The sequence below is a fragment of the Mesocricetus auratus genome, unplaced genomic scaffold (assembly GCF_017639785.1).
Source record: "Mesocricetus auratus isolate SY011 unplaced genomic scaffold, BCM_Maur_2.0 Super-Scaffold_15014, whole genome shotgun sequence".
NCBI classification, from domain to species: Eukaryota; Metazoa; Chordata; class Mammalia; order Rodentia; family Cricetidae; genus Mesocricetus; species Mesocricetus auratus.
The window spans coordinates 84,283,284-84,306,203 of NW_024429186.1; the positions used below are offsets into that span (position 1 = coordinate 84,283,284).

Consider the following 22,920-nt stretch of genomic DNA (forward strand, 5'->3'; position numbering starts at 1 on the left):
GCCCAGATATGGCAGTATGGGCTTCCCTCACAGGCCCAGATCCCAGCTGTCTGTCTATTCACGGGGTCCCCTTTCAGGTGTCATAGTTGCATGCTGTGAAGCACAGATCGGGAGGAACCTGCAGGCTACGGATCTGCACATATCGATGCCCCTACAATCTGCGACCAGACACAAAGTGTCACTTGCAGCCAAGGTTCGCCATACGGGTGGTTTTCAGTGAGAGTGGAGAAGTGGCTGCTGGAATGACTGGCCATGTGGGGTTCATCAAAACTTGAGAATTTACACACAGGGGGCTGGAATGCTAGTGAAGGGTGCCCCATGACCCACTTGGGGATTTCAAACTCTACCACCACCATCGGCCAATGGTGCTCCAAGGAGAATGGCTGATACCATCAGGGGTCTCAGACATGGACTCCAGTGGAGTGCGGTAAACCCCTGCCTTCCATCCTCCCCCAGCCTGCACCCCCCACCCCAGTTGTATTTATACTCCGAAGGAAGTTAGCAGGGAAGCAGTAGTCACCGGGGCGTGCTCAATTTTTGACAAGCCTTAGTCACTCTGTACCCAGCAGAACAATTCACATCATATTCCAAAGCCTGTGAAGACTGCCACACAAGCTAGCACTAAAATGCCAAGAGCTGCACTTACCTTCTTTATTAAGCCTCATAACCTCCCTGCTCTTGCCACCCTCCTTTCCAGCCTCTTCTAAATCTACATCTGCAGATGAAAAAGAAAAGGAAAAAAGAAAATGAGGAAAAAAGGGGGGGGAGCCAAAGTCAAGGGGGGAGGGAGAATGTTTATTGGCAAACAGATCAATATAAATACTGTATCTGAAAATCTTGCAAAAATTGACAATGCAACATTTTCTCTCGAGTCCGGGTTTCCATCTACCTGGCCCAGATAGGTACCAAAAAAACTAAGCAAGCAGCAACAGAGTCGCCTTTTAAACAGATACCACTGTGAGGCTGCTAAAGCCCACCCCGCGGGCTGCCTGCCCCTAGGGAGCCGGACACAGACAGGCAGACAGCCTTGCTGGCTGCCGGGCCTCCCTGTGCTCTGATGGTCTGTGTCTGTGTGTATTTATTTAGAGAGAGAGGGAGAAGCATGGAGGACGCCGGGGGCCACTCTCTCACACACACACACTTTTTCCCAATGGCTCTAGGTGAATGGAAAGGTTACAGGATAATAAAAGGAGGAACAGGCCGTGGGGTTCTTACTGTCGGAGCAGTGTAATTTGGCGGCGTCGATCCAGGAGGACCAGGGTTTGCCCAGAAACGCCTCCGGACTGGGCACTTTGCGGTGCAGTGTCGCCATTGCTGTTCCTTCTTGTTGCTTTTTCCCTGTTCCTTCGGCAGCAGCAGCCGAGAGACACGGGATTCGAGAACGCTCCGACGTCATCTTCGGAACGTTCCGACATTGAGTGCTCTGCGGAGGGGAGGAGGGCGGCGGAGGAGGAGGAGGCGGGGCGCGCTCGGCCCTGCCCGGCGCTGCTGGGCTGCGCGCGGCCGCTGGGGGCGCCAGGGAGGCGCGGAGTGCGCGGGGAGGAAGGAGAGCGCGCCGCGGGGCTGGCGGAGCTCAGGGCGGAGGCCAAAAGCAGACGTGCGGATTCCGCCCGGCAGGGTCTCCCCGAACCGGGATGCTGCGCAACGCCGCCCTGCCCAGCAGGCAGCCCCGCAACTGGAGCGACCCCCGGCAGAAGTAAAGGTGGCCTTTCCCGCAGCCGCCGCTGGAGGACCCAAAGTTTTGCACGCTGCGTGCCCCTTCCTCCCTTGGCCCCAGTCACCCGCCGTGCGGCGCTCCCGAGGGATCCCGGGGGCTTAGCGGGGACGAGATCGGCTCTTCTGCACCCCTCCACTTCTACCCCACCCCCAGGGCAGGGCGGCGACACTATCATACCACCCCGTCTCCTCTCCTGGTGAGCCTTGGAACCCGTTAGCCACGCAGATGCCTTCGGGAGCCAGAAGCAAAGGGGGAAATGGACGTGGCTCCGAGAAGCAGGTGAGTAGGGGCGCGGGATGCGGCCACACCATCCCGGGTTGCGGGACCGGCAAAATCCCAAACTCGATTTGGCTCTGGTGACCCGGACGCGTGTCCTCACCGGCAGAGCCACCGCAGACACTTTGCTGCGCTGTTGGAAGACCTTCGAAGCCTAGCCCCTCCCTCAGACCGAGCGTGTGGGGCGGCAGGAGCCCTAGGCATCCCACCGGAACCTGACTCCCCCGGGTGTGGAAGCTTGATGCTTTGAGATGACCCGCCTGACCCTAGGGGCAGGACCTTTTAACATCTTCTGTTATCTCTTTAAAATTGTTTGCTTACTAGGAATCTCCTGAACGGTCAAGACACCCTTATCCCACAATCCGTAACTTTTCTATTTGCCCCGCTTCCTTCCACTGCTGTCCCCGAGAGCCCTTTTGCCCCACACCGAAGCGTTGCTTGAATCTGAAATGAATTCTGGTGAGGCTGGAATGTCCTGGCACTCGGCACCCTGTACCTCCAAACTAGCATTGGGATTTGGGCAACTTATTTCAGCTGTGATCTGTATGTGAATGGCCCTGCTTGTGTCAGACATAGATAAATCTCTGTTAGCTTTTTTGAATGGATTGTTATCTAAGGGGCAACTGATAAGGAAATCTTGTTCAATACTTGTAGTTTGGGAAATATGTATCATACCTTGATATCTTATAATCCAGGCACTGTACTTGTCATTTCTTCATCCAACCATCTTTTCAAGCAACACTGTTTCCCATGGACCAATTGTTCACAGACTGGGGAACAGGGAGACTCACCCCGGCCCTCCCAGAGCTGCAGCTGGAGAAGGATCAAGCTTCAGGGGAGGTTGGCGCATGCGCGGTGTTACTAGTATGAAAGTGGTGTGGAGTTTCATAGCGGGGGCCAGCCAGACCCTAGAGGAGCTGGAAACAAGCCAGAAGTGATCAGAAAACGTGTCACTGAGAAAATGGAATCTGCTTTGCGTCTTGGAAATTGGGAAGGATTTCAAAGGATTGCAAAGCTGAGGTCTGGTTTTGCCAAGGGAAGGGGGCCACTCAGGCTTCGGCTGTGTGTGTGTGTGAGAGTGTGGGATGTGACTTAGCTGTGTCCTACTAGGACCATGATTGGGAGTTAACTGGAGGCAGCTAGGAAAAGAACACCATGTTCCATTCGGAGGAAGTGTCCCCAGCATGGTGTGATGCTCCTTGACTTAAGTGAACACATCTGTTCCGTCTTCCACTCTTCTTGCTAAGTTTCCCTGAACATGGTAAGTTGGGGGGACTTTGCTACACAGTTAGTTTTTCTGTGAGTTTTCAGCATCAGAAAGACAAGTGTAGCACCCACCTTGCTCTTTCCTGTCTGGTGGCAGATTAGAAACAGGACTAACATGGAAGACCTACACACGCATGCACACCCATGCACGCACACAGGACACACACACACACACACACACACAGATACCAGGAGCACCAGTTATATGAAGAAAGGAATCCCAGGCCTTTGCTGACTGATATCACCAGAGCCCCAGCCGTGAGTGGGTCTGGGATGAACACAGACTTGTTAGATAAGTGAAGTGTGGGAAACCACGACATCTGCATTCTGACGGAGCAGGACAGCCTTCTTGGGAATGTGTCATCTGTCATACAATTCCCCTGCTCCTAGCAGAGCCATTGGGCTTCAGTCCCTTGGGCTCCTGACCACTGTGGTGTGCACAAGACTTCTCTTCTCCCTGTGGACGGTCCTGATGGACCCTGTCTTGTTCCTCACCACTGTCATTTGCCAGGGCCACACAGGAGCAGCCCTTCCTTACCCCTTAATTTGAATGGAAAGAAGGTGAGTTTTGTTGTACAAATTGAAGCGAAGCCACCCTCACTATTTAGTGTGGTTGGGGAGGCAGATTGAGGAGGTGGTCTGATCAAGGGTTTGAAATCAGTGGCATCAATTGCAGTGTTGGCATTTGATTGAGATCCCAAATCCAGCTGAATCCCGACTTCTTGATCTGTTAAATGGGCAACGAAGCTGCTGTTCTCTTGGATCGCTGTATTAGGTGAAATCGGGAAGGGGTGCTGAGTCCTGGGCATAAGGCCTGATGTATCAGATGTGTTTGCCATGATATTCTCTCTCTCTCTCTCTCTCTCTCTCTCTCTCTCTCTCTCTCTCTCTCTCTCTCTCTCAATTGCTGCATTATTGTTTTTTTGTTTGTTTTTGTCTACTTGGGTCTTCTTTTGGTTTTTGGTTTGTTTTGTTTTGTTGTTTAGATGGGATATCACACTATAGCCCAGGATGCCCTCAGATTCGGTGTGGCCTCACGGCAGTCTTCAGCCTCCCACACTGGCCGCCTGTTTCTTTAGTCAGGATGCATGAGATGCTGTGAATAGCAGCTGGCAGTTGGAAAGACGCCAGCACTCTGATGTGATTGCTCCCAGTAGAAGAAGCACTGACACTTCTGTGCCAAACATTACTGGTCTGGCAGCACAGGGTAGCCCTCCCAGCATACGGTGAGCCCTCTGCAGGAGCTCTTCCACTGGGAACAAAGTTGCCTTTGCCTCACAAGGACAAAGCCTCATAATAGAGAGCAGCATGGGATCTCTACACATTATTTTTGTCTTCAAATATCTTGTTTCTTACAAAAGAAATTTAATATTGACTTCCAAGAGTGTTTTGCTTCTGGTAGTGAAATGATAGGTCACAGAGACCATCCTGTTACAAGCCCCTTGGGGCTTACCCCTCCTGCATAAGTTACTCTTCTCGATGTGGCAGCATACCTGACAAGGCAACTTGAAGGAAGGAAGGCTTTTGTGGTTCTGTGAACACTTGGTCACCAACTGGAACTGTATGGGAAGGATTATGTCCTTGTTGAAGAAGGTATGTCACTTTGAGACGAGGTCTTTGATATTTCAGAAGCCCAGCCATTCCCAGTTAGCTCTCTCTGCCTCGCAGTTGTATCGCGAGATGTGAGCTCTTGGATGTTACCTCTATGTTCATGCCTGTTGCCATGCTCCCCACCATGATGGCCATGGACTCGCCCTCTGCAACCAGGAGCCCCAAATAAACTACTTTATGGGTTGCCTTGGTCTTGATGTCCTATCACAATAGAACAGGAACTAAGGAGGGTTTCTGTGGCTCACAGTCTAAGGGAGCACTTGTTTCTCAGGGCAGAGAAGGTATGGCAGCAGGAAAATGAGGCAGCTGATCACACTCTGTCAAACCCAGGAAAAAGAGCCAGGCTAAAACCTCATCAGCTGGCTTTGTCCTGTTTATGAGTGGGGGCCACCCCCCATCCATGATGCTGCCCACACTTAGGGTCTTTCAACCTCAGGTGAGCCTGGAGGCTTGCCTCCTAGACAGTTCTGAATGCTGCCCACTTCCTGTCCCCAGACCTGATGGCATTTCACATGCCATTTTCAATACATTTCCTGACATATCTCTTATTGTGGGTATAGATGATACTGGGGTTTGTGTGTGGTCATTTTTCCTGCAGATTTTTGTTTCTTTTCTGTGTTTCTGTCTGGGAGTGTGTACACATGAATGTATGTGAAGGATAGAGACCCACTTTAGTCACTGTTTCTCAGGAGCTTCCCAACTTGTTTTTTAAAACAGGGATTCTCATTGACATTTAGGGCCCACTGATTGGGCTCAGCTGGCTGCCCACCAAGCCCCAGGGATCCACTTATCTCCATCACCCCAGTACTGAGATATAAGCATGTACCACCATACTTGGGTTTTTTAGATGGGTTCTGGAGATCTAACTCAGATCCTCAAAAACCTTTACCCACTGAGTCATTTCCTGGTCCTCCTGTTTTCATATATACTGTTACATGACATTACATGTGGAATACCTCATTCCTTATGACTGCTGCACAGTATTCCATGGTCCAGGGATCCCTCAGCTGTCACTTAACTGATAGACATTTTGGGGTTCTGGTTTTACAAAAGACAGGGTGATGACCACTTTTATTTTGCTACATGCTCTGTGGGCACAGGAGGGGGCATTTGTACCCAGAACCAGAGTTGCCAGGTACATGCACTTTCCATTTTAATAGCCCTGCCGACAGCTCTGACTAGTCCAGACTCCCTGTGGCTGTGTAGAAGTGTGCTCTTCTCCTCATACCCTCATTAATGCTCAACAGTTTCAAATTGCTGGCTCCTGGCAATATGAGGGGAACATGTCTTATATGCTTGCATTTCTCTCAATTTGGGTGTTTTTGAGCATTTTTTAATGTGCATTTTATTTCCAGTCTTTGAAGTACTGTGTCTGTTGATTTGTTGTTGGCAGTTTGAGACCTTTGTGTTGATTTGAAGGAATTTTTTGTGTCTTCCAGACGCGCGGCACTTCTGCCTGCTTGGAAATGGTGCCATTTTTCAGCTTGTCACTTTTCTCCTTTTGATCATCTTTTCCAAAGAGCGTAGGTATTTGGGACTTCTCCTCGCAGCCTTCTGCTTTGTGTCTTGCTTGAAGAAACTGCCCGTCCTCGAGGTTGTGAGTCTTTTCCTACAGTTTCTCTTTATGCTTGGCAGGTTTTTTGTTTCACATTTAGATATCCAAGTACTTTTGATGAATAATATAAGGCAAAACATTAATGTTACCCTTGGGAGGCCGAGGCAACAGGATTTCGAGTTCTGGGACAGCCTGAGCTACATAGCAAAATTCTGTCTCACAAACAAAATTTAAAAGTGTCTCAGTTAAGGTTTTATTACTGAGAAGAGACACCAGGGCCACAGCAACTCTTATAAAGGAAAATAGTTCATTGGGGTAGCTTACAGTTCAGAGGCTTATTCCATTATCACCATGGTGGGAAGCATGGCAGCATGCTGGCAGACATGGTGCTGGAGAGGTAGCTGAGAATTCTACATCTTAATTCACAGGCAACAGGAAATGAACTGAGGAGCTTTGAATATCTCAAAGTCCACCCCTTAGTGGCACACTTCCTCCAACAAAACCACAGTTATTCCAACAAGGCCACACCTCCTAACAGTGCCACTGCCTGTGAGATTATGGAGTTATGGGGCATATTCCTTTCAAACTACCACAAAAAGGTTGATTTCTGGTCTTTCCCAGTTGTCCTTAGCACCACGTGCTCAGAACTACGAGGTCTGAGCTCTCCTCTGTGCCCATCACGTGAGCGTTTCTTCCTGGTTTTGGCCCGCCGCGTTCTCATTGCCCCACGGCACGGACTCAGACTCTTCCATCTTCATGTCAGTGTAGCGTGTGACCTGCGACAGCTGTCATTGTGGAAGTAGGCCCTGTCAAGCATCTTCTTGGGACATCACCCCACCCCCTTTGAATGTATCCCATAAACACAGGCCCAGTAGCCACAGCCAACATGAGTCTCCTCAAAGGCTCTCTCAAGGTAGGTTTCCAAACTAAGTATCTGTGACCTGGGTATTAGAAGGTAGGGGAGGGATGTGGACGTGCCCCACCTGCCAGGCATCCCACATGGAAGAAGCTGGGCCACGGCCAGAGGAGAGACAGAAACAGGCCTCAGGCAGGATTGGGCTCTAAGAGGGGACAGGGAGTGGAGAGATGCACGTGAGCCTGGGGCTTCCAGTCAGGCCTTCAGCAGCCAGGAGACGGTCTGCTGGGGTGATCTGTGGGTGGCTCCGGAGTCATTTACACCCAGGGCCCAGTTGGAAGGCTTTCTGCTTCCCATTTCGTTTCCTGATTCTAGCTGTTCAGGAAAAGTCCTGGTCACAGCTGGCCATGGGGCCTACGTGACACTTAGGAAGGGTAGGAGCACCCAGTGCTCTCACAGCAGCCCTATGCAAGAGACAGCACAGCACAGTGAGAAGAGGTTCTGCCGGGAGGCCGAGGCAGCTGCTGCCCAGCGGCCAGCACCTCCTGACACCTTTTCCTCGTGTCTTCTCCACACTCCCTCTAGGGACAGGCCCTGGCACAGACAGTGAAAATTGGGGTTTAGTCACTGGACAGGGAACAGGATCCTGAATAGTTAAGACCACAAAGCAGTCAGAGCAGAGGGACTAGTCCAGTAGTGGAGTGTGGCTAGCTCATCCCTGTATGGTGCTGGTATCAGGCATTTTAGTCCTCCTGTGGGCCATGGTTTTTCAGCCACCGTATGTCCAGCTATCTTTCTCCTGGAAGTGCTTGTCACTGTGTCTGGAGACTGTTGGAGTACTGTAACAAGAGTGTGGAGGGGAGGGGAGCTTTCTATCCACATCTAGTAGAAGCCAACTTAAACTTGATAAGCATTTTTTCCTGAACTCAAGGCAACCTCCATGAGACAAAATGATGGAGGTGAGATAGAGTGTGGTGCCCATGCCTCGAGCAAGTCCGAGGTATCAGGAGATGAAAGAGAAGACGTCCAACCGTTTGTGCTAAGAGAATGTGTCTGCTGCCTTCATTGCCAGAGAATGAGTGTGTGTATGTCTTTTCTGCAAGTGCTAAGAACTCTCTGTCTCTGTGTCTGTCTGTCTGTCTGTCTGTCTGTCTGTCTGTCTGCTCTCTCTCTCTCTCTCTCTCTCTCTCTCTCTCTGTAGGAGTGAACCCCACAAAGCTATCCACCCATGAGGGCAGGGACATGTAAACTGACACAGGTAGATATAAAAGGAAGTGAAAGGAAAAGGAACCTCCCTTTTTTCTCTTGGAAGCCAGCCACGCTTCTAACTCCTGGTTTGTGTGACTCTCTCTCTCTGGTAAATAAATATATTGCTTTCCATATAGCATTGAATATCTTTAATCTCTCTCTCTCTCTCTCTCTCTCTCTCTCTCTCTCTCTCTCTCTCTCTCTCTCTCTCTCTCTCTCTCTCAGGCTTATATACAGGCTTACATCACAGTGGAAAAGCCCCAGGTATAAGAGCTCATGTTTTCCTTGTGCTAGATATTGATTTCAGGCAGGCAAGGTCGGGGCTGTAAGCCAAGACTAGAGAGCAAGATATACCTGTGGCTATCAGCTGACGAACAATACACAGAAATCTGTGGGGGCTGGGACCCAACAGTGGAGAGAGCCTGATGTTGGGTGCCAGTGTCAGACAGGGAATGCCTAACCTCATCAACAGCTTTGCCACTGTGAACGGCTTTGGTCACACTCCATCATTACTAGGGAGACCCAAATCCTTCTCTCGGACAGCATTTGAGGAGTCAACTAGGATCATGGTGTTGGAAAGTACCTGTGGAATAAAAGGGAACACAGCCACAATCTTGCCAAAAGCAATCACCATCAAAATGCCGGCACAATTCTTCACAGACCTTGAAAGAACAATAATCAACTTTATAGGGAAAAACAAAAGACCCAGGATGGCCAAAACAACTCTGTACAATAAAGGAACTTCCAGAGGCATCACTATCCCTGACTTCAAGCTCTATTATAAAGCTGAAAACAGCTTGGTATTGGCACAAAAATAGACAGGTTGATCAATGGAACTGAACTGAAAACCCTGATGTTAATTCACACACCTATGACAAACTGGTTTTTGACAAAGAAGCTAAAACTATATAATGGAAAAAAGAAAATGTCTTCAAAAATGGTGCTGGCATAACTGGATGCTGACATGTAAAAGATTGCATATAGCTCTATCTCTATCACCATGCACAAAACTTAAGTTCAAATGGATCAAAGACCTCAACATAAACCCAGCCACACTGAAACTCTTAGAAGAGAAAGTGGGAGGTACCCTTGAATGAATTGGTACAGGAGCCCACTTCCTGAACATAACACAGACACTGACATTGACAATCAATAAATGGGACCTCCTGAAACTGAGAAGCTTCTGCAAGGCAAAGGACATACTCAACAAGACAAAATGGCAGCCCACAGAATGGGAAAAGATATTCACCAACCCCACATCTGGCAGAGAGCTAATTTCCAAAATATACAAAGAACTCAAGAAACTAATCACCAAAACATCAAATGATTCAATGAAAAAGTGGGCACAGAACTAAATAGAGAATTCTCAATAGAGAAATCTAAAATGGCTGAGAGGCACTTAAGAAATCACTCAACATCCTTAGCCATCAGGGGAATGCAAATCAAAACAACTCTGAGATACCATCATGCTCGTGCCAGGATGGCTAAAATCAAAAACACCAATGACAGTTTATGCTGGAGAGAATGTGGAGAAAGGGAAGCACTCCTCCACTGCTGGTGGGAGTGTAAACTCATACAGCCACCTTGGAAATCAGTATGAAGATTACTCAGGAAAATGGGAATCAGTCTACCACAAGATCCAGCAATTCCACTCTTAGGTATATACCCAAAAGATGCACAAGGTCATCTGTTCATCTACGTTGATATCAGCATTATTTGTAATAGCCAGAACCTGGAAGCAACCTAGATGTCCCTCAACCAAAGAATGGATAAAGAAAAATGTACATTTGCATAATGGAGTACTACTCAGTGGGAAAAAATACAACAGGCGAAATCTTGAAATTTTCTACAGGCAAATGGATGAAACTAGAAGAAACTGAGGTAACCCAGTTGCTAAAAGACCAACATGGTATGTACTCACTCATATATGGATATTCGACATAGAGCAAAGGATTACCAGCCTGCAATCCACACCACCAGATAAGCTTGGAAACAAGGAGGACCCTAAGAAAGACATACATGGTCCCGCAGAGAAGGGGAAAGGGACAAGATCTGAGCAAATTGGGAGCATGGAGGGGAGGGGAGAGGGAGTTAGAAGAAAGAGGAGGGGAGAAGAGGAGGGGAGAGGAGGACAGGAGAGAGCAGGAAGATGGAGTCAGGGGAAGAAGAGAGGAGAGCAAGAAAAGAGATACCATAGTAGAAGGAGCCATTATAAGTTTAAAGAGAAATCTGGCACTAGGGAAATGTCCAGAGATCTACAAGGATGACACCGACTAACAATCTAAGCAGTAGTGGAGAGGCTATCTTAGATGCTCTTCCCCTATAATGAGATTGATGACTACTTATATGCCATCCTAGAGCCTTCATCCAGTAGCTGATGGAAGCAGAAGCAAACACCCACAGCTAAGCACTGGGTCGAACTCCTGGAATCCAGTTGCAGAGAAGGAGTGATGAGCAAAGGGGTTAAGATCAGGCTGGTGAAACCCACAGAAACAGCTGACCTGAACAAGGGGGAGCTCATGAATCCCAGACTGATAGCTAGGAAACCACCATGGGATGCACCCAGACCCCCTGAACGTGAGTGTCAGTTAGGAGGCCTGGGCAATCTATGGGGCCTCTGGTAGTGGATCAGGGTTTATCCCTAGTATATGAATGGACTTTGGGAGCCCACTCCACATAGAGGGATACTCTGTCAGCCTAGACACAAGGGGGAGTGCCTAGGCCCTGCTCCAAATGATATGACAGACTTTGAAGATCCCCCATGGAAAGCCTCACCCTCCCTGGGGAGCAGAATAGGAACAGGATAAGGGGTTGGTGGAAGGCATGGGAGGATGGGAGGGAGAGGGAACTGAGATTGGCATGTAGAACAAGATTGTTTCTAATTTAAATAAAAAGAGAGAAAAATATGACGTCATTCTAGACCATTTCTTTCCTACTGCAAATGGAGAGCTGCTAGGTGCTTAAGCACAGCACGCACTGCAGGCATCTCCAGTTCATGGGTGATGATAGAAAATCTACAAAGGACACGCCTTCCACTGTTTCCCCAGCCCTAGTTGCCAGGCGCCTGCCCAGTGCTGCCGCACTGCTCTGCATAGCTGTCCTCTCCACGAGGCTCACATGGCAAGCATCGCAGACTTCTTACGACAACATGCCTGGCAGATGGCAGTGGGGTGGCATCAGGAATGTGCATACTGTCTTCCACCAGTTGGAAGGTGATCCCCGGGCTCACCGTGGACTAGATGGGCCGGAAGGAGTGACCGCTGTGCATCAGTCCTGACACTGGGCTAGAACAGGAGTCACCTTCCCTGCGGCTGCAACCACCCTGGGACCACCACCTCAGAGCAGTGCCAGGAAAGCATTTCAGTGGGCGATTTTCCAAGAGCGGCTGCCTTAACAAGGAGCTGGGGACACAAAGATGGTAGCTCCCCCAAATCTAGCCCTTAGTGAGGTCCAGATGGGGGTGAGAGAGTCTGTGGCGTCTTGACGACAATTGCACTATGAATTAGTGTGATGCGGGTGGGAATACATTGCTTTCATTTGGGCACAAGATTCCATGGACAGCGCCACCTTCAAGGGGCTGCAGATGAGGCCCAGTCGTGCAGAAGGCCACGGGCGAGAGTGCCAACACTGCATGGACAGATTTGGTGACACCTGAAGTTCAGGGTCCTCCTCAACCACACAGGAGTTCAAGGTCATCCTGGGATGCATGAGACCCTGTCTCAAAAGAAATATCACTTCTTTCAAGAAGAAATCTTAAAGCTAGGGCTGTGCTGATCCGAGGTGAGAAAGATGGGTTTTTCGAGATGCTCACACTAAGTAACAGCCACATTATAGTGACAGAAATCTCAGTGGCCCCATGGAAGTGTCCCTGGGGCATTCCTAGAAAGAGAGAAGGCAACATTCATTCAGGGTAGGTAACCAAGAGTCTCAGATGCCAAAGAGGCCTATGCTAGTCAAACCAGTGGCAGAATTAACATCTCCTTGCACACCCAGAAGCATTTTAGTTCAGAGGGTAATTCTATAGCAACTCCAATTCTGAGTGATAACTCTTTTGTTTATTCTGTAGATATCGCTGGCCACAGAAATGCCTCACTAAAGAGCGTTTGCCAGAGTCACTTCCTGCCTTTCTGAGGTGGTTGGCGCATCCCTCTTACATAGACAGCAATTATTGCAAAAGGAAATTCCAAAGGAAAAAAAGGCAAGCATATAAATGATCATCAACCTAGAAAATGAATGTTATAATTTTGATGTGTTGTTAATGAATTGCTATCCTCACAATATCTCTCTGCCTGTCAATCGTGTTTATAGATGTTTAGATCACCATTCTGCAAACCAAGATACTTTACTTACTGTGGTAATCCATAGCTGCATATATGACCATGAATATAAACATACTAAATATTTTCACATATTTAAATCTATATACATCATAGTTAATGTAGGCTAATAAATGGCTTTTTAAACAATCACGGCACAGCATTCCAGTGAGTGTTTATTGTTGAGCTGTACGTCTCTCGTCCCCAATTGTGTTATTAACAGTTATAATGAATGTTTGGTGTAGCTAATCTTTTTTAATATCTCTGATTATTTAATTTATTTATTTTCTTTTTGAGACAGTCTTAGTCTATAGTCCAAGATGGCCTGGAATTCACTAAGTGGCCCTAGGCTGGCCTCAGGCTGTGTAGCAATCCTTTTGCTGGGATTACGGGTGTGAGTCACCACACCTGCCACCCCCCCCCCAGTTGTTTTTTAGAGATTTTTCTGCAAATGAAATTACCAATGAAGGGAATATGAATTTAAGTTTTTGAAATTGCTAAAATTTGCTGAAATGTGTCTGATTTCCTGTTTTCCCATGATCTGGGCTATATCAATCTTTTTAATGTTTTGTTTTTGTTTTGTAGTGCTGAGGACTGAACCCAGGTCCCACACATTCCAGGCAAATACTCTGCCACTGAGCCCCAAGTCCTGCTCTCTCTGTATGTCTGTAGAGGCTCACAGAATTGACAGGGCCTTGAATTTGTAATCCTCCTGCCCCAGCCTCCCAAAGGCTGGGGTTACAGGTGGGCACCACAAGTGGGCTAGTTATATACTTTGTGGGGCAGGGGGTTCATGATAGGGTTTCTGTGTGTAGTCCTTGCCATCCTGGAAGTTGCTCTGTAGATCAGGCTGGCCCCAAACTACCTGTCTCTGCCTCCCAGGTGCTGGGCTTAAAGGCCACCATCACCCAGCCTAGTTATATCCTTTTTTAGAGGACCGCATTTTTAACAGAAGTAACCTGTGGAATTGTCAGAGTCTTGCCTGATGCATTCAAACCCTAGAGCGCCATTTTCAAAGGTCACAGCCTGGGCATCATGATGAGGTAAGGCTTGGTTTTTGTTCCCGTTTCTGTGGGTCAATAAATCTCTCTGAAGGCATTTAGTCTCTTTGGAAGCACACAGAAAAATCAGCTGCAAGGAAGAATGGATTTGTACATCTTTTTCTCTGTACCAGAAAGCTGTGTGCCTCTCATGGGGAAGGCTGGCACGGACACTGGGAAGGTCAGCTTGTGGGTTTCATGCAGTGACCCATGTTGTCCATTGATGAGGTTTATACAGGCTTTATACACTCGCAAAGCCACCACCAGCAATATAGCCTCACTTACTGTAGCCTCAGCTTACTGTAGCTTCCCGCGTGGTATGGCGTTTCTGTATCTTACGGCAATTTCTGCACTGCAGAAGAGGATAATTGGGGCAAATGCATGACCAGTTCCAGCCAGTTCTGTTAGAACCAAACTTGCACCTGGACTCTGGGGTAAGCCATTCATGGACACCCTGCTGGGCCCTTGGGCCTCCTTGTCTACCCTTAGGCACAGGGAGAGACTCCTACCACCTCCAGATCCCATGACAATCTGCTTGCCAGTCACAGACACCATCCCCTTTTATCTGCCCCTTTTCCTGCATGGGGAGGGAATGGAAGCCTCGAGAACCAAGCTGAGCCTGTAAGAAACCCAGGCAATCCTGATGTGGGCAGCCTGCCTCTGTCCTCAGAGAACCCCAGGACTAGGACCAGAGACCAAGATCCTCTGGGTGCTGCTGGGTAAGGGATTGTGGAGCAAGGATGGTGGCTAAAAGGATTCACATGGTATTGACAGCAGGAAGTCAGGTTCAGAAGGCAGGACCTCCTGTGCACCGCCCTCCTCTCCCGTGCACCGCCTCTCCTGTGCACCGCCTCTCCTGTGCACCGCCCCTCTCCCGTGCACCGCCCCTCTCTCCTGTGCACCGCCCCTCTCCCGTGCACCGCCCCTCTCTCCCGTGCACCGCCCCTCTCTCCTGTGCACCGCCCCTCTCCCGTGCACCGCCCTCTCTCCCGTGCACCGCCCTCTCTCCTGTGCACCGCCCTCTCCCGTGCACGCCCTTCTCTCCTGTGCACCGCCCCCTCTCCTGTGCACCGCCCCTCTCTCCCGTGCACCGCCCCTTCTCCTGTGCACCGCCCCCTCTCTCCCGTGCACCGCCCCTCTCTCCTGTGCACCGCCCTCCTCTCCCGTGCACCGCCCCCCTCTCACGTGCACGCCCTTCTCTCCTGTGCACCGCCCCTCTCTCCTGTGCACCGCCCTCCTCTCCCGTGCACCGCCCCCTCTCCCGTGCACGCCCTTCTCTCCTGTGCACCGCCCCCTCTCCTGTGCACCGCCCCCTCTCTCCCGTGCACCGCCCCTTCTCCTGTGCACCGCCCCTCTCCTGTGCACCGCCCCCTCTCTCACGTGCACCGCCCCTCTCTCCTGTGCACCGCCTCTCTCTCCTGTGCACCGCCCTCCTCTCCCGTGCACCGCCCCCTCTCCCGTGCCGCTTCTGCTTCTCTCTCCCGTGCACCTCCTCTCTCTCCGGTGCACCGCCCCCTCTCCTGTGCACACCCCTCTCTCCTGTGCACCGCCCCTCTCTCCTGTACACGCCCCTCTCTCCTGTGCACCGCCCCTCTCTCCTGTACACGCCCCTCTCTCCTGTGCACCGCCCCTCTCCCGTGCACTGCCCCTCTCTCTCCCATGCACCGCCCCTCTCTCTCTCTCTCTCCCGTGCACCGCCCCTCTCTCTCCCATGCACCGCCCCTCTCTCCTGTGCACCGCCTCTCCTGTGCACGCCCCTCTCTCCTGTGCACCTCCCCCCTCTCCTGTGCACGCCCCTCTCTCCTGTGCACCTCCCCCCTCTCCCATGCACCGCCCCTCTCTCTCCCGTGCACCGCCCCTCTCTCTCCTATGCGCCGCCCCTCTCTCCTGTGCACCGCCTCTCCTGTGCACCGCCCCTCTCTCTCCCATGCACTGCCCCACTCTCTCCCGTGCACCGCCCCTCTCTCTCCCATGCACTGCCCCTCTCTCCTGTGCACCGCCTCTCCTGTGCACCGCCCCTCTCCCGTGCACCGCCCCCTCTCCTGTGCACCGCCCCCCTCTCCGGTGCACCGCCCCTCTCTCCCGTGCATGCCCCTCTCTCCTGTGCACCGCCCCTCTCTCTCCCATGCACCTCCCCCTCCCCCGTGCACCGCCTTCCTCTCCCGTGCACCGCCCCCTCCCCCGTGCACCGCCCCCCCTCTCTCCTGTGCACCGCCCCTCTCTCTCCTGTGCACCGCCCCTCTCTCCTGTGCACCGCCCTCCTCTCCCGTGCACCGCCCTCCTCCCCCGTGCACCGCCCCCTCCCCCGTGCACCGCCCCCTCCCCCGTGCACCGCCCCTCTGTCCTATGCACTGTGTACTGTTTGGGAGAAGCAAAATTCAGTCTCTCCCTATCCATATTCCTATTTGGAATCATGAAAGTGGAAGGGCTGACCACACTGCAGCCCAGCCTGCTTAGACTCCAAGATAGCACTGCATGCTCTGCAGCAGGGGAATGGCCCTGTAAGCCTTCTTTTGCCTGGCACTCATCAGAGACCCTGGGAGGCGCTGACAGCATGTGAAGTATCAGCCTCTCATCCGGAGCTTCCTGTGGTTTCTGAGAGGTCAGGGCTACTTAGGGGTGACTGGGGCCCTTAGGGGGCTGGGGCCCTGAGCTTCTTTCTTTTCTGGAGGCTGGAGCTGGGAGAAAGGAGACAGCAGCACCCGCTCTGCACACTCAGTCACAAAGTGTCATGCTCTTCTGTGAGGCTGGCCCTGCTGGAGAGAGGCAAACAGAGCTCAAAGCGCATGTCTTCATCCTGCAAAGGGATTTCCAGAGCTACCGGCGACCTCTCTGGTGGCCTGAAAACATCAGGTGCAATCAATTGACCCTCGGAAGGTTGAATGTTCTATTACACAAGGAAGCCTTTGCAGGGTGATTCAAGTGGCTGCCCTGGGTTAGTGCCTTAGGCATTGACTGTTGTCCTGTGCACCCAATGGGAGAGAGAAATGGGGATTTTATGAGGGTGTGTATACAGGTCAAGAGCGGTGTAAAAATGGCATACAGAAACACTTGAAGCTGCTGGCTCTGAGAGGCAGCTACAGCCCAGGAGCACTGGGATGGGAGTGGGGAGCAGGTAATACTAGAAAGTGTCTTAGTCACTCTTCCATTGCTGTGAAGAGACGCCATGACCAAGGAAACTCTTAGAAAGGAAAAACATTTCATTGAGACTGGTTTACAATTTCAGAAGTTTAGTCCATTGCCATCATGGTGTCATGGTGGGGACCATGCAGCAAGCATAGCAGTAACTGACAGCAGCTGATCCTAGGCAGAGAGAGAAAGAGGGAGGGAGAGAGAGAGAGAGAGAGAGAGAGAGAGAGAGAGAGACAGAGAGAGAGAGACAGAGAGAGAGAGACAGAGAGAGAGAGACAGAGAGAGAGAGAGACAGAGAGAGAGACAGAGAGAGAGAGACAGAGAGAGAGAGACAGAGAGAGAGAGACAGAGAGAGAGAGCATGCAAGCCTGGGCCTGGTGTGGACTTTTGAAACCTCAAAGCCCACCCCCAGTGTCATACTTCATCCAACAAAGCCACACCTCCTAATCCTTCTAATCTTTTGAAACGTTCTGCTCCCTGGTGACAAAGCATTCAAATCTATGAGGCTGTGGGGGCCATTCTTACTCAAACCACACAGGAAGAATTAACATGTACCCTTTGTTGTAATAATGTTTTCAAGAGGGCAGGAGAGTGAGGGGAGTGGAGAAAGCAGAAGAGGGAGGAGGGTAGCCTTCAGGTGGGCTGTCCTGAGGTCCAGACCCTTGTATCAAGACAGCCTCGCCAGCTGGAGTGAGTTTTCTCAGGCGAAGGAGCTGTCAGTGCAAAGGCTGTGGTGGAGTGGTAGAGCTGGACACATTCCTGTCTATCTGTCTGTCTGTGTTCTGCCATGGGACTAACCTGTAGCTCTTGATCAAGAACGTGGGAGGCAGAAAGCTGGGAGGACTATTTGGAATTTAGAGTCGTGGCTTGGGCTTTACACTTTGCTGGCAACTTGGAACAAAATTATTTCCTAAGTGAGAAATGGAACACACATTGAGTGCAATAACTGTACAAAGGCCCCAAAGCTCAGCAAAAAGGGGGATGTAACAAAGGGGGATGTAACAAAGGGGGATGTAACAAGGGGGATGTAACAAAGGGGGATGTAACAAAGCTGCCAGCAAAGGTGACCTACCAGAACCGCTTTCAAGAACAGAGTACACCTCAAGGCAGCGGCCAGTGTGCTGCTCCCAGAGCTGTGACTGAGGAGCAGTTTATCACAGAGACAGACCGTCTGCTGACCTTTTCAGTAGTTAATAAGTGCTTGATGAACACCTGTCAGTTCCCGACACCAAGTAGGCTCTGGGAAAATAGCAGTGAGTATTCTGTAGGTGGCCTCAGAACTTCCCCCAGGGGACGAAGCAGGTGTGTTGTGTAATTACTATTTTTTACTATAATAAAAGTTTTAAGTTATGATCTTATTTTTAGTAGTAAAACAGTAAAAAAATCATTACAGAGGCATAAGTAGCTGGGCAATGGTGGCACACAAGTTTTATCCCAGCACTCAGAAGGCAGAGGCAAGCAGATCTCTAGGTTTGAAACTAAGCTGGTCTACAGAGTGAGCTTCAGGACAACCATGGCAGCACAGAGAAATCCTGCCCCAGAAAGAGGAAAGAAAAGTATGGAAAGCTATTCCACTAAGGCAGCAGAGAGAAATCATGTCTCAAAAAGAAGAAAAGTATAGAAAACTGTTCCACGACCTCCCTCTCCGGAGAAGCCAGTCAGCAGGTTAGTTTGTTTCTTCAACTTTTAAAAGTGTAACTAGAATATAAAATCACAGTCTTCTGGATTCATTTTTTAGTTCAGTGTGTCATGACGATCCTCCTTACACAAACACACATTTCTTTTTCATGGCTGAGTAATATTCCATGCTATGAATGCACGGCAATATAACTGTGGTCATCTTGGTAGGTCTGTGTTGTAAACAATACGTAAGAATATTACTCTGTGTGTCTTTATGTAGCCTGTGAATACATTTTTAAAGGATAAGTTCATAGAAGTGAAATGTGGGTCAAAGGGGGTTGAGTAGTTTAATAAAGACCGTAGTTGAGTGAAGGACTGAGGTGAACGCCGTGTCCTATAGCCTTAGCTACCACGATGTCAGCCATGGTTATCTGTGTCGGTCTGATGAGAATGAAAGCTTGTTAAGTGAATCATTTTTACCTCTGCCAACAGTAATCAGCCTCCTGTGGATTGGTCCAAGCCCTCATTGAGTGTGTATCATATGACTAAATTTGGAGGCCTCAAAGACGTTGGCCACAGTAAAAGGTCGCTGAATGTACAACAACCACAAAGTGATTCTACCACAAACAAAGGTGCTTCTGACAGCACTCACAGGAGCTGCATCACAAGTCCTCATTCCAAATGTGACACCCACACGTCTGTGACATCACGCAGCTCCGATGTTCCTGCTGGAATCTGCTAGACTCAGATTTGAGCTACAATTGCCATAAATGATAGTGTTTCGATGTTCACACAAATTTTTCTGCTCTTACAGACACATCAGGGTTGAATTGTGGAAAATCAAGAATATTTCCGTGCTGTCATCCCTCAGCACATGGGTATGAAGTACCATTACTGCTCGTTTTATGTTAGAAAGTTTGATTTTAAGAACTGCTGCTTGGGTTGCTGATTTGAGTTTCATAGAAATCATTCAGTGAATTCTGGTGTGGGATTAGGACAGAATCTCTAATAATTCTCAAATGCTTCAGTCACACTCCTAACATTTTGTACTATTTATTTATGAGAAGCAACATTCTCAGTATTGACAGTTATAAAATCAAAATATTGACCCGAAAAGATGTTAGAGGTGCTGTAGGTCCCACATATCAAATATTTAACCAAGATTTGATTCATTTATGTAAAAATAAGCAAGTACAATGTATAATTAATATGCACATTTGTTTCTGTCTTTAATATATTATAAAATTGCATATACACTAAAGAATTGCTTTAATATAAATTTCTTTATGATTTATTGTCCATAGTGCTTGGTTTGTATACAGATTTTATAGACCTGTGTACTATGAGTTGTGCACACATTTCCTGGGCAAACAGGGATCGTGAGTGTGGAAAGCTGACAAAACTTGGCTCTGATTAGAGACTAGAATTGCTGAGCTCTGGTGAGGGTGGCCAGGGCGTCCCTGGCAGTGCAGGCTGTGTGCAAAGACCCTGTGAGAAGGACACTGCAGCCAGACTGGGCAGAGAGCAAGGCAGGAATGAGAGGGAGGAGGCTACAGCTCCCAACACCTTCCAAGTTTCATTCCTGAAGGATACATGAAACACAACCTGACCAGCTGACCCTCTGGACCAGGAAGAAGGGGAGATGGATTCAGTGTCAACTGAGGCAGTGATCTTGGGGGTTCCAAAAGACAGATGGAGATGGCTGGACCAGTAATAGGAAGAAGTGGGGAGGGGAGACTGCAGAGTTATCGATGCTGCCCGAATGCTTGAGTGGGCTTGGCAGGAAGTGAGGTGATGTGGAAAGCAGGGCAGAGAGGGGCTGTCACAGGGACAACAAGGAGAGGATGAGGAGTTGGGAAGGTTTGAGCAAAGGCAGAGCTCTGGGAGGGACCTGCTCTGAGACAGAGCTCAGCCCTGGTGCCTACACCCACATCCACAGGCTCTGGCCAAGGGACTGCCACCCATCTACGCTGATCACCCAGAAGAGCATCCGAGCCGTGGTGTCCTGTGACCTGGAAGCCTGTGTAGGAAGGGACAGTGCCCCACAAAACTCCTTCGTGAGGGTGGGAAGAGAATTAGAGAGGGTGGCATTTGAAGCTGGGAGTCACAGGGTCCAGAGATAGGCAGGGGAATGAGAGAAGCCAAAGGAAGGAAGGAAGAAGAGGAAGAGAGGTGCTTCCGGGACGCTTCTGTGGGGCTGAGGGCCTGGGAGCACTGGCAAGGGCAGATGGCCTCACTCCTGAGTGTAGCAGACTGGAAAGTTCTCACTAAAGTTGTTCTCTCAGAGAGACTGCTATATTGGTAATATTTGCTCCTATGTCCATTATTAGAATCAAGGAGCTGCATGAAAATGGAAGAAATTCTGTCATACAAAACCATAGAGAATGGGTGTCCAGAATGGGAACTGAGAAGAACCTCTTACCAAACAGAAAGTAAAAGACCAAACTCCAAAAGGAGCAGGCAGAAAGCCTGACCTTCTGACAGAAAAGGCATTAACAGAGCCTCATTAATGAAGGAAAGCAGAGTCATTCATCTGTAGCCACCTGTACAACACCAAGCAAAAGAGGCAACAACAATATGAACTCATATTAATAGCTTATTGATAACATAAGTGTATTTAAAATCAATAGTTAACCTATAGCTAAATAGGACCCACATTGATCAGCTTTGCAAAATCTGATGATGCCAATGTCGGGGTCGGCAATGGGGAGTTAGCTGCCGCTACTGGAGATCTGTGAGACCACAGCATCATCTAACAACACAACAGATGCACATTCCATATTGTTTGGAATGAGTGTCTAAGAGGAAATTCTCAGGAATGACAGAATAAACAGTCTACCCGTGATTTTAGTGCTGGTGGCAGCCTCAATCTGGAAACAAGTAAATATCCATTAACTACAGAACAAATAAATTTTAATGATAATTCAATTGTAGAGCTTTTGCTTGCCTGGAACATGCAAGACGATGGGTTCAATCCCCAGCAACCCCCAAGAAAACATAGCATCTAGATGCAAAACTAAGCTACCAACGATTTAGCTTTTATTTTCCGTCACTGGGACCTCAAGGATCAATGTCCCAAGGTGGGTGATGGACGGTGGGCGGATGGGAAAACAGACGTAGACATGACTCATATTGAGGGGGAGGTAAGGAAATAAGATACAGAGACAGGACAGAAGAGAAGGGGTGGACAGGAAAGGCCCTGTCTGCCCTCTAGAGGAACAGAGGGAACAGGAGACCTGGGTGGAGCCTTTCCTTTAAAGGGCCAGGGTGCATGCACCTGCCACGTCCAGGTGTGTGAGAGGCACAGCCAGATTTGCCTGAGTTACAACATTCACATATTTGAGAAAAGTTCAAAGACAAGAGATCCATGTTGGTGCACTAGTGGCACACGCCTTTAATCCCAGCACTCGGGAGGGAGATACAGGTAGATCTCTGGGAGGCAGAGGCAGGCGGATCTCTGTGAGTTCGAGGCCAGTCTGGTTTACAGAGCGAGTTCCAGGACAGCCAAGGCTACACAGAGAAACCCTGTGTGACTGACGTGAAATCATAGCAGGGCTTCTCTGAAAGGAGAGGGAGGGCCCTCAGTGACCCTCCCCAGCAGTCAGTTCTCCAGTGCTTGGGATGCTCCGTCTTGACCCTGGGGTTAATTGCACACGTTTGCCCTGTGATTGTTCATTATACCATGCGTTTGTTTTGAACACTTTAATTGAGGAGTATTTTATTCCACAATTTAAGCAGGTTTAAAAAGGAGATAGCTAACACTTGTGAAATGCTTGGCATGGTGCCTGGTCCATATTAAGAACTCAACAGATGGCAATTTTATTTACTGTTCTAACTCGGTTGTTAGAGCCGCCTTGTCTCCTAAGCAACCTCCCAGCATCTCCTGGGTGAGCATTGTCTCCATGAAACCTAACTTTGAGGCTCACATTCCCGACTTTGTTTCCCAGGGTGACCCCAAGTGAGACCGGCTACTGAAGGCAGGGCTTTCCCAGTGGAAGGGGTGGTGTGTTTCACCACCTCATACACTCCTTGTGTGTGCTGTGAGAGCTTGGCAATGTGCAAAACTGGGGGGAGGCAGCTTCTCTGTTTTTATGCAATTCCCCAAAACTAGGTTGCTAGGATGAATAGCACGTGTGCATTCTGGGGACTGAGCCAGAGTCCTGCCTGCTGGAAGTTGGAGGTCAAGATGGAACCCCATGCAAGCAGGTGCTAAAGAATCAGAGAACGGAGCTGGCTGGGGCAGTCCAGAGGCAGAGGTCAGAAGTTCAAGGTGATTCTCCGTG

The 22,920-nt window shown here is 49.6% G+C and overlaps 1 protein-coding gene and 2 long non-coding RNA genes across 18 annotated transcripts in view; 2 read left to right on the forward strand and 1 right to left on the reverse strand.

Annotated features, from left to right (window-relative positions):
• The window catches only part of Atxn7l1 (ataxin 7 like 1), a 225,631-nt gene extending 224,186 nt beyond the window's left edge, over positions 1-1,445 (reverse strand). For 4 of the 11 annotated variants that reach the window (XM_040743290.1, XM_021230735.2, XM_040743282.1 and 1 more), the window contains exons 1-2: positions 1,216-1,442; positions 647-715 (exon numbers count right to left, since the gene is read on the reverse strand). In XM_040743290.1, the coding sequence (XP_040599224.1) occupies positions 647-715; positions 1,216-1,396 (250 nt within the window). In that variant the 5' untranslated portion in view covers positions 1,397-1,442. Of the gene's footprint in view, positions 1-646; positions 716-1,215 lie in introns of all 11 variants that reach the window. The other 7 variants (XM_021230731.2, XM_021230725.2, XM_040743278.1 and 4 more) reach the window with 5 other exon arrangements.
• A 76-nt stretch (positions 1,446-1,521) lies between these two features.
• LOC106021618 lies at positions 1,522-12,995 on the forward strand. Of its 4 annotated transcripts, none has more exons than XR_001196840.3 (4): positions 1,522-1,996; positions 6,310-6,467; positions 7,047-7,338; positions 12,596-12,995. It is a non-coding gene; the product is annotated as an uncharacterized LOC106021618 (long non-coding RNA). The 4 variants fall into 4 exon arrangements; XR_005876387.1 differs by having other exon boundaries at positions 6,310-6,464; XR_002384036.2 differs by having other exon boundaries at positions 6,310-6,393.
• Positions 12,996-13,434: 439 nt separating this feature from the next.
• Positions 13,435-19,936, forward strand: LOC121139414. Of its 3 annotated transcripts, XR_005876384.1 has the most exons (4): positions 13,435-13,589; positions 13,728-13,888; positions 18,512-18,682; positions 19,130-19,936. It is a non-coding gene; the product is annotated as an uncharacterized LOC121139414 (long non-coding RNA). The 3 variants fall into 3 exon arrangements; XR_005876383.1 differs by lacking the exon at positions 18,512-18,682; XR_005876385.1 differs by lacking the exon at positions 18,512-18,682 and having other exon boundaries at positions 13,779-13,888.
• The last annotated feature ends 2,984 nt before the right edge of the window (positions 19,937-22,920 follow it).